The sequence below is a fragment of the Eleutherodactylus coqui genome, chromosome 2, assembly GCF_035609145.1.
Source record: "Eleutherodactylus coqui strain aEleCoq1 chromosome 2, aEleCoq1.hap1, whole genome shotgun sequence".
Classification (NCBI taxonomy): Eukaryota; Metazoa; Chordata; class Amphibia; order Anura; family Eleutherodactylidae; genus Eleutherodactylus; species Eleutherodactylus coqui.
In genome coordinates, this window is record NC_089838.1 from 99,420,788 (window position 1) to 99,432,472 (window position 11,685).

The following is an 11,685-nucleotide window of genomic DNA, read 5'->3' on the forward strand; positions in this document are numbered from 1 at the left end:
GTTTGTGGGGGATGTAGTCCACCCATAATCTGCACAGGGATGAAGGACCTGTGATGACGTCACTACCATGTGATCAGCGGTGGAGCATGTAGCTCACCCAAAATGAAGGACCTGTGATGTCACCGTCATGCGATGAAGGGTGGAGCATGTAACTCACTCGGGATGATGGACCTATAATGACGTCAGAATCATGTGATCAGCGGTGGAGCATGTAACTCACTCGGGATGAAGGATCTGTCATGAAGTTACCATCATATGATAAGGGGCGGAGCCTGACAGTGATGTCATCACATGTCCTTCATCCTGAGAGCTGTGTTGCTTGTGATCTCTGTTGTATGGGATGAGGAATGCAAGTAGCAGAGCTGTATGTGATGTACATGTAGCAGTGCTGTGTGTGTGACGTGCATGTAGCAGAGCTGTGTGGTGCATTGTGCGACCAGAAATACTACTACTATAATTTCCTAATAATTACTAGTTCAGTATTAAAGAGGACCTGTCATGTCATCTGATTAGCCGGATGTCTGTTATAGCTTTGCAGCCATGGCCCAGCTCACTCTATCGAGACTCTTAATTTTTCTGTACAGCCCCCCATTCATCCACACCCATTTGGCTTTCGAATCTTTGAATCTGTCAGATGGGTGGTGCCCACCCGCCCACTGTCACAAGTTTCCTTCACCCATTGACAGCAAGAGGATGAGGCTGCCCAATCAACTGATTTAAAATTCTGAATCTAATGAAGTTTGGTACAGAATTGAGAGGAGAACAGAGAAAATATAAGAGCAACAAAGTCAGGGGGTCTGTGACTGCAAAAGGTTCTCTTTAAGTACCGCACCAACTTTTCCTCTTTAGAAGAGAAATGAACAGATGAACATAGTACAATCAACTCACGACTAATTAAAAGACTGTAATATTAGCCTTTAATGAAGGCCATATTCATCATTGCACTCTGAGACCAGACTGAGCATGCTCAGAGCGAATATGGGAAATCTTGTAATATATCTTGCTAGAGGAAATTCACTGAGACACTGCTGATTTCAGTAAGTGTTACATCTCACCCCAGTGCTGGATTTACAACTGCACTGCTCCTCACTGCTGTATAATGTCCTGCATGCTGCTGCTTCACAGAAATCAGGGAGCAGAATCTCCTATTCTCTGTGTGTGCTGTTTATGGGAGACATCAAAGCAAATAGTCTACATCCAACAGATCAGGAAATACTAACCCAAGCCGTCGGAATTCTGGGCTGTGGCATATATACGCTGCAGCCCAGACATCTGAATGGGCGAGAAAACGGGAGATTTAGTCGTGACTTGGTCACGGCTTTCTCTGTTCATGCGATTTTCAGCCGCGATGCGGGTGGCCGAAGATCGCAACGCCTGTGTGAAAGAGCCCTGAGAATGACTGATTTTATTGCTAGGAGTATAATTTAATGGGGTATTCCTGTGGCGTAAAGAATTTTCAATTTCCCTCCCATGCCTTAGTCTATGTATAAGCCCTGTTGATGGTTTTTCCCTTCCCAATCCAATAATTTACTGTAACATCCAGTCCTTGTGGCTGTCCTAGGTTCATTACTCCAGCAAGATAGGGCGCATGTTTTTGGAACAGTACACATCTTTCTCTGTCTAATTATTGTAAAATGTTAAAGCGACACTACAGTTTAGGAGAAAATTCAGTCCCAGGATTGGAGGGGGCGAGTGGTATATTACCTGAAGCTGTTCTTCTATGACTTCTCTCTGATCTACTGATTCTGCGTCCTGTTTTCCGGCATCCAAGATGACCATCACAATCTTCAGACCTAATCTCCACAGTGCATTGGTAGTGTTAGACTACCAATGCACTATACCTGCTCTCTGATTGGCCAGCGTTGCTCACGTGATTAGCGCTGGCCAATCAGAGAGCAGTGTATAGTGTGCATTAGGTAGTTAGAAAATTGCTGCAGTCATCTTGCGCAAGTGAAAATAGGGTCTAAAACGGGAGGATTGGAGGAGCAGCAGACTGCGAGTATTATACCCCCTCCCTCTCCAGCCCTGGGACAGAATTTTATCCGGAAACCAGAGGGTCACTTTAAGAGCACTATTTCTTTACAGCTACCAAACAGGAACAGGAGAAACTAGTAGACTGCACATACACGAGCCCAGAGGCGTAACTTGAAGCTCCTGGGCCCCAATGCAAAACCTGGAACGAGGCCCCCAACTACAATGCTTTATTCATAGTACTGGGCTCCCTATATGGAGAAGAGATTCCTTATGGGCCCCTAAGGCTCCTGGGCCCGGGTGCAACCGCATCCCCTGCATCCTCTATAGTTACGCCCCTGCATGAGCTAATGCTGGCTCACATGTCATACTATACAGTCAGTGGGGCTGATCTGTGAACTACTGTACATGCCCATTCAGACTGGCTAATAAGCATACAGGAAGCTGTCCATGGGGACAGGACTAGAGCAAACTGAAATGTGCTCATTAAAGGTACATATGTTTTATAAAAACTATGGAAAAACAATAACATTACATTGGTAAGTTTTATAGTGAATGGAATTGTATATACTAAAGTGCAATCCATGTAAATGGAATACCCCTTTAAGTAATTAATCGGCACAGAATGTCACACCTAAAAATGACATGGTGTTAAAAAGGGGGCATTTCTTTTATATCTAATTTGCTGATTTTGATACCTATTCAGGTTTATATGACTTCCACTTATACAGCATACAGTCTGTAGTGTGTAACTCTTGCCTACCAGGCTGGTATAGGTCCAGGTTATACGGATGTTTGTGCTTTTTCCATTTTTGCTCTCGTCGAAGATATAAAGTAAGTTACTTGTAAATTGTAGTAGAGGGTTAGATTATTATAGAGTCATTTGCAGCACTAGCACAGACATGTCCTGCTCCCATCTCCATCGCCTCTGCGGTAATACAACACCACATGATGTCGGCGTACGTGACGTGATATGTTTCACCGCTTCTCTTTATTGCTGTGATGGTGAGAGGTCTTTATCCTGTTTACTGCATACAGAAGAGATTAACGGTAGCTCTCAGCAGGTCCGATACCCAATTGTATTGGCTCGCGGTTAAGCACTAGATTGGAAGATAAAGAAATGGGGCCCCTAGAGAACCTTGTGTTAGGGAGCAATTTGCCTGGGGAATAAGGGTCATTTGTACCGGCCAGGCTGCTTTAAGGCTGCCTGTCCACGGGCGTTGCGATATCCCACGGCGGATCTCTGCCGCGGGAACCGCCGGCCGGGAGCAGGAGCCAGCAGATGGATCTCCGCGGTGAGCTTATCTTACAGATAGGCTTACTGCAGAGAATCGCGGCAATTCGCAGCATGCTGCGATTTGTCAGCCGTGAGCAGAGAATCGCTATGATTCTGCACTCATGGACAGTGGGGCTGTGCTTCCCATAGCAATGCTATGGAAAGCTTTCACGGAGTTCCCCGCAGCCAGATTATCACTGCGGGGATCGCAATAAAAATACGACCGTGGACAGGCAGCCTAAGTCAAGCCTCTGCTCGGTCATAAGGCCTGACCAGAGATATGGAGACGTTTGTCCACGGGCAGGAATCAAGCATTTACATTCCTGGGTCATGGCTGTCGTACGGTTCAGCATGTAGCTCTCCTGTAAGAGCAAGCGGCTGAAGACCAGCTCTCATAAGGCACCTGCTGACAGGTCTGCACTTCCTTAGCTGGCCTCATAAGTGCATTTGCGCATACCTGAGCGCTGCGTTTTTGTGGAATGAACTATGCTTATTTTGCCAGTGCATTGGCATATTTTGCTGTACCTTTGCGCCCACAAGGCATGGTCATTTGCATGTGGCAAACAAACGCACTAATTAAAAAGAAATTCTATGATTCTATGAATGGTATGACACGAGAAATGGCTAATTAGTTCCAGATGTGTTCTATTGCCAGCGCAATTACACAGCATTTCATGCATCTCCTTGCCAACACAATTGTTAACCCCCCTATTGGCTTCAAAGGGAACCTTTGGTGTGCACATATGCAGAAAAATAGAACATGTTCTATTTTTTCTTGCACGACTGAAATGCGCATACAAAATACGGAAATGTGAACGAACCCATTGAAAACAGTAGGCTCTATTCTCTGCACATTGCACACAAATACGCCCATGTGAAGCCAGCCTTAAGGTGATTCAAAATCTATAACTTTTTCATTTCTCTGACACTGATCTTGGTCTTTTGCCTTTTTAATGTCACCATTTTGGGGCCCGAATAATGTATAGAATATTTATTTTTATTTTTTTGGGCGTGAAAAAAAAAATGTCAAGATTGCCTTTTGTTTTTATGGCATTCTGTCTGTTGTATAAATGCGGTAATATTTAATTTCAGAGATCTTAGACTTGTAGATCTTTTTCTTTGTTTCACTACTAAAGTTTAGATTTTACATACTAAATACATAAATTAGTTTTTGTGTCCCCATATTCTTAGGCTGGGTTCACACAGGGCGGATTTGCCGCAGAAGAACTGTTTCTGCGGCAAAACCGCTTCAAAGGTTAATTTGGGCTTAGGGATTTTTCTGCGGATTTTCACGCGGAAAAATCCGCAAGCGTTTTTTTCCGCAGCGCTTTTTTACTTTTTGTCACGGATTTGGCTGCGTCCATAGAGGTCTATGGACAAAAAAGCGCTGCGGAAAAGACCGTAGAATGGACATGCTGCATCTTTGAAAACCGTGCCGCAGTTGCATTTCCACACTGCGGCTGTGCGGAAAAAATCCGCACTGTGAGAACAGCTTTTTAGCAAAACTCATTTGTGCTGCATTGCACTGCAAATGCAGCGGTTTTGCCGCAGTGCAGATATGCAACGACAATCCGCGGCAAAACCGCAGCAAATCCGCACTGTGTGAACCCAGCCTTAGAGACGTAACTTTTTGATGTTTCTACTGACATAGCTTCATAAGATCGTATGTTTGCGGGTTGTAGCTTTCATTAGTAACTTTTTAGGGTAGATGACTTACTGGTTAAACTTTATTCCTGTTGAAATTATTCTCGACAGACTATGAATTCTCACTGCTCTACTAAACCCTCACATCCCTAAATGTGCACCAACTCCAATATTGTTAAGACCGTATAAATAATTGTATATGATATTTATTGGTTTATGCTGTATCATGTAAGCCCCGGATATTAGTGGCACGCAGTGAGTTGCAATGTATGTAGATTAAAAAATAATAATTGGTATTGTTATACTGGTTTTATATACTTTGGCTATAAGAATATGCAAATTATTTGGCCAGACTAGTGAGTAAGCATGCCGAGAACCAAACCGATCAAATTCTGCAAATGTGGCTCTACAGAAATGTGAATTGTAACATACAGTTTGTTACAGATAATGAACTTTAAGTATAACATGCAGACTACTGCCACCTTGTGGACAAATAGTGACACTGCATTGTACGAAAGAAAAAAAATTGCATTTTGCAGAAAGTGTATTTTAGCTTTTTACGTCTCTGTGAGGCACTATATTCTGGCCTAGGAGCAATGATTGTAGGGAAGAATCTCTCTAATGTGCGTGCACAGTAGCGTATTTAGATCCGTGTGTCGTCCATGTTAATTTACGGACATCACATGCACCTATTATAGCCTACGGGACTATTCAGCTTGCCCTTTTTCGGATGACTCACATGAAAAATCTCATTGCACATCCTATTCCTGTCTGTATCATGGATTAGAGCTAGGATATGCAAATGCATACCACCCAGGCAGGTGTCCATGTGGAGTCCTTCTTGGTCACTTAGGGCTCCTTCCGAAGGACGGATTTCTAATTCGTGGCGGAAATCCGCTGCGTTGCCCGCAGCTATTAGGTTCTATTGAACCTAATAGCACAATGCTTACGGTGCGGAATTCCACACCGTAAAACCACCCATCCTCACCCGCGGCATGCTCTATTTGCCGCGGGTGTAAGCGTGGACAGCTTCCATTGCAGTCAGTGGAAGCCGTCCATCACAATATCTTCCGCTGTAGCACAGAGGAAGATAGTGTGAAACCGCTTCCGCGCCCAACAGCCGCGTCACGCGTTCTATTGCGCATGCGCGCCGAAGCGTCATGCAGGACCTGGCACGCCGAATCCGCAGGTAAGTATTGGGGTCTCTGGGGTAGGGGGGGGGCGCCGTGACGGGCTCCGCCGAGGAATTCCGCGGTGGAGCCCGTCACGGCCGTGTGAAGCCGGCCTTATACAGTGAATGTGAACGATTTCTTGTATGAATGAGGCAACAATGTATCCGCCTGTAAAAAACAAGCTGTCCGAGTGAACAAACAAACTCTGCCGAACAAACGAACTCTTGCTTAAGCCCTCATGTCCACGGGCGGGTCGAATTCCCCACGCGGGAGCCCACAGCGGAATCTGACCCTGCATACCTGTGCCGGCCTTCTTTTTTCTGTACTATGGATGTGTGCGTAAGGGCCGGCCGGCGCATAGTTTTATTTTTATAAACTCCTGTTTTCCCGTGGAATCCGCGGCCCGTTCGCAACGTCAATTGCAGATGTGCCACGGATCGCACGTCTTCCATTGACTCTAATGGAAGCCGTCCGCAAGGAATCTTCACTAAAATGTAGCATGCCGCGATTTGCTTTCTGCATGCAGTTTCTGAAAAACAAGTCTGCATGTGTAAATTGAAGTGCGGACACCCATGCAGCTTGAATGTATATTGGGCCTTTAAGGGCGAGTTCACACACAGGGGCCTTTTTACTAAATTTCAGCTGTAAACCAGGCACCAAAATACCACAACAGAAAACATGTCACAGAGACACGGCACCTATTCCAACGAGTTTCCTTCGTGACAATGCAATGAGTGAAGTCCACATTGAAAATCTGAACCAAAATCCACATGCAGACGTCATTGCGGATGTCCTCAGCGCTGTGTGATCATTCCCCGATACGTCTGTTGGAGCTTCACATAATTACTATCCATAAGGCCATAAACTGTAGACGATGCGAGGTGCGCCAGAGCTGGTAGGTATGGTGTTACTGATCTGCGTACTAGCTCGCTCAGATTCTCTGCTACATTGTAAGCATTGTAGGGATATATTTTGTAGGTGACCGTTTGGGGATAGTCGGCTCTTGAGGATCACCACCTCCGGGGTAAGCGGGTTGACACACAAAGCAACACATTTTACACAGAGGAAATTCATTTACAGGGGTTGCCTGATTAAAGGACAACATTCCTTCAATAGGGTCACCGGTTGTAAAATAACAAACTTAGCTATTCTTACCTCTCCACCGCCGTTGGGGTGTTTGTTGTAATAGCTGACATGGACAGAAGTTAGTTGACTGCTGCGGCCTCACCGCTCGTCCTCCTGGCATCCTGAGTGCCATGATGCCTGGAGTTTGAGGACATGATGCTGCAGTGATCACCTGACTTCTGGTGACATCAGCTATCACAGCAAACACTGGGACCACAGCGGGGCTACAGGGCTGGATCCCAATGGGGGAGGGGTAAGTATAGTCATATTTGTTTTGGTATTTTCCTACAGGCACCCCTATTGAAGGGATATTGTCTGCCAACAGGACACCCCCTTTAAAACTAACCTCAGCTTTATTCACTGCAGACTTCACAGACACTTGTTTTGCATAGTCGCTGCATCTGGCTACTGGCTAAACATGTAGCTCCCTAGCCATCAGCTCCGAACCCATGGTGGCTTGCACAGGTCTATCCTGCCCCACACTGAGACCCATTGTCAGAAGAGTTCAGCCATCTCTTATTGAGTCCTCTCACCTGGCTGCTAATTGACTGATTAGAAGGCACAAAACACAGGCAAAACTCTTTCCCTGTTGGCCCTTTCCTTACATATTGCCCCCTAGTGCCACAAGCATGCCACTGCAGTGGCTACTCTATTTGGTAAACAGTTTGGGACCTGTTAGCCAGTAGAAGAAAATGTTAGTGTGCTCAGTGAGAGACACAAATAGTGCATTTAGTGCACAGAATCAGGTACTCCTGGTCGTTGGCATGTTCTGTGTCCAGTATTGTGTACTTGTGGTTGGGCTCTCAATGCCCTGTTTGGGGGTCTTTCTATTCGAGAAATAGGACAAAAACTTAATACAAGGATGAGGTCTCACCACCGCACAATTAAAGAAAGCATCATTTACCTGCATTCTTGTAGCTGGACACACAGAATAGAAGATATATAGAAAGGCAACTTAAAATCCCAAAGAGACATAAGGGGCAGGGGTACAGATTTATATACAGGATGAAATATCTCATAAGGATTTATGGTGGCTATAAGATGTTTAGATCTGGTCCAAGTGTAGTGGGACACCCGCCGGGGTGTGTGTGTAGTATTATGTCACAGCAGTGTGATGAAGAGGCCTATGTAGCCTTGGAAGTTTGCCCTATTGACATCACTTTGTAGATATGACACATTTTCATGGCTAACAAAGTTATTTTGCTTCTCTTAGGCCACTTCCACACGGGCGATAAAACTGTACAATTTTGCAGTGATGCTATAGCACGAGAAAACACGCGTATGTGAAGCTCATGCTCTCTTATGGGTTCCTTCACATTAGCAATGTTTTCTCTGATGCTAACCTCCGAGAAATCCGCGGTCAGTACATGTCAGCAGGTCTTACAGTTCTTCACATTACAGGGATAAGTTCCTTTTTGTGTTTTCGAGGGCAATGCACTCCTGATTATAAAGTTACTCAAATGTGGAGGTTGCCTGTAATATAGGAGGATGGGGGGGGGGGGGGTGCAAATGGTTGGCCTTGCGTGGGGTGTGATGAAGTTTCCTTGCAGTTTTGCTTAGCACCTCTAGCTGTAACATAACATAGTAACATAGTATGTTAGGCTGAATGAAGACAATGTCCATCTGGTTCAGCCTGTTTCAACACCCTTATTGATCCAGGGGAAGGCAAAAAACCCCAAGAGGCAGAAGCCAATTAGCCCATTCCTTCCCGACTTCATAATGGCAATCAGAATAATCCCTGGATCAAACTCTGATTCCTACCTGGCTGTAAAACACGGATCAACAACCCACTGGTCACCTAATGTCTATATCCTGTCATATCATAGCGCTCTGGAAAGACATCTAGTCCCCTCTTAAACTCCTCTATGGATTTTGCCATCACAACATCCTCAGGCAGAGTTCCACAGTTTTACTGCTCTTACAGTAAAGAACCCCCTTCTATATTGATGATGAAACCTGCTTTCTTCTAGACGTAGTGGATCCCCTCTCGTTACCGAATTGTAGGTCACTACTAGAAGTAGATGATTATTTTCTTCATTCTCTGTGTATTGGAGTAGTTGACTTCTTAGTATCCTGGTGATCTGATCATTAATGTACGTTGGATGGTAGCCCTGATTTATAAATCTGTTTACAAGATGGTATAAATGTTCATTCTTGTCTGTTGGGCTGGAGAAATTCCAGTTGTATCTGATGGCCTGGCTGTAAACAATGGAGTTCTTAATGTGTTTAGGATGGAAACTGTCCCATCTGAGGTATGTGGGCCAATCAATGGGTTTTCGGTATAGGGATGTCTGTATTGAGTTTAAATTATTTTATAATGGTGTCCAAAAAGTTAATTTGTATATGAGTAGCTCAAGGTCAGGTTTATGCTGGGGTGAAATGCCCTGGCCTTACACAGAAGAGCAAGCTCTAGACTGGTGGTCAGACTTGGAATATAATGACATAGGTGACCATAATGAAAGGGAGGTTAGGGCACACATGCTCAACAGGTCGCCCCAGAGATAATCGTTCCTGTTACCCAAGAATGAGCATCACTAGTGAATTAAGGCGTGGCAGCTGGGGATCATTCCGACCCACCCACCTCCATTGACAGTAAGCAATCATTCATAACTGAACTACCGCCTGTTAACACGGGCTGCCATATCTGCATGCAGAAACTGATCAATGAACGAGAAGCGAACAAATTCACATTCGCCGTTCAGTCGGGGCGTGCAGTTACACTGAACGTTTAGATTCCAGCTGGATGTGGGCAACTAAACGATTTAGCGGCCCGTATAGAAGGGCCCTAACTGAGCAGAGATGAAACAAAGCACCTACTGTTGGCGAGTTGGGCTTCTTTAACCTGATCTACAACTCTTATCATGCGACGATGAAGAAGACGACACAGGAAAACACAACATTGGGTGGGACCTCCATTTTATTGCAATTCTTGTATAAAAACAGAAAAGCTTGTAGACAGAAGATCCAGAATTTTTCACAACTAATGTATTTATCCAACAGATGTCTGTGTTCAGTGCCTCATAAAAAAAAAATCATAAAATAACCACAGGAGAATGGAACCTTTCCGGACCCTCTCTGGAAACTGCACCTTACTGAACTGCATGCACTGGTTGAAAATTAAGGCTATGCAATTACGGAGAAATAAAACAGCAACACTTTTAAAGCTAGGTAGCAAAAAGCAATTGTAAAACATAAGGCCTGAAGGTTAAGAATTCTTCAGCTTGATCTTCACTCCAATTTTAATTTATCTGTGAACTCCTCTCTTAAATACCAATTGTACCATTTGGTCGTTTCCCACTCTTATGGCTCTTGGTCATTTAGCTGAGAGATGTTATATTGGAACGTCCACCAGGGGGATTTACGATTCTCCTGCTAGCAGAACGTTGGCCGCTCTCATCGGACAGGTTTCCTGTGAACGAAGTATATTGGAATATTAGGTGCTTAATCAGCATGAGAAATGCAGTTCTTAAGCTTTGATATGAAAGCACCGCAAACACGAATAAAACCAACGCTTTCACATTTTACGACGAGATTTGTGTTACACGTTATTACAGCTTCTGCACTAATAAAATGTCTTTGCCAACTTTAAAGTATACAGTGAGCTACTTCATTAAAGTATTAAGTAAGAGGCAGAAACGGGAGGCCACAAACCAACTCCCACAATAATGTTTAATAACACTCCAACTAACAAATGATATGACTAAGGTATACGGAGAGCCTACACTCCACTTATTAGGATGATAGGTATAAAGACATTTGCAAGAACTGGGAACTATGCACTTCAGAGCTGGCTAAGTGGCACTAGAGGTTCTAATACGTCCCACCTTCAGGATGACATCAGCACTATTTAATCAATGTGACTGCTTGGGTACAGTTGGTGGGTGCAAGGGGACTCATTGGTTACCTATCGTGGAATGGACTGTTGGTGTCTGCCTGCATCTAGTAGACATTGAATTTGTATGGTCACCTTTTGTAACGTAGTCCATGCAGGCCGCAGTGCTATCGGGACATGAGTAGTTAAGTTAAAAGGATCTTATGCCACTGTTCTTATGGGCACCATATAGTGACGTTTATATGCGCACAGGTTGTCCACTCTAAAGGTGCTTATAGACAGAACGATTATAGTTTCAAAAATCATTCCAATGAACTCAAGTGAATGATAATCATTCAGTTTAACCCTTCCCAATCCAATTTGTATCCTGGTTTTCCTAGGGGGCTTACTCTTTTTCTGCTGTTATACAACGGCGCTATATGCTGGCTAAAGCCAGTACTGCATGAGGTGACACGTTGGATAGGCTCCAACAGCAGAGAGGCTGGCAATATACAGTAAGAGAACCCCGACGGATGTCTTCCAATATCAGAGCTGTACAGCCTTAAATCATAATGTCTTTAGACGTCAGACAGTGGATTGGAAAGGGTTAAACGCTAGCCAATGACTGAACGATGAATGAGAAATATGCGCTTCATCCGCCTCGTCCGTCGTTGAGTTTCAGCCGG

General features: G+C 44.5%; 1 protein-coding gene across 2 annotated transcripts in view; it reads right to left on the reverse strand.

The window, feature by feature from the left end:
- Positions 1 to 10,087: 10,087 nt before the first annotated feature.
- DPYSL3 (dihydropyrimidinase like 3) overlaps positions 10,088 to 11,685 on the reverse strand; it is a 140,932-nt gene continuing 139,334 nt past the window's right edge. For both annotated transcript variants that reach the window (XM_066591263.1, XM_066591264.1), the window contains exon 14: positions 10,088 to 10,597. In XM_066591263.1, coding sequence (XP_066447360.1) covers positions 10,506 to 10,597 — 92 coding nt within the window. In that variant the 3' untranslated portion in view covers positions 10,088 to 10,505. The remainder of the gene's footprint in view (positions 10,598 to 11,685) is intronic.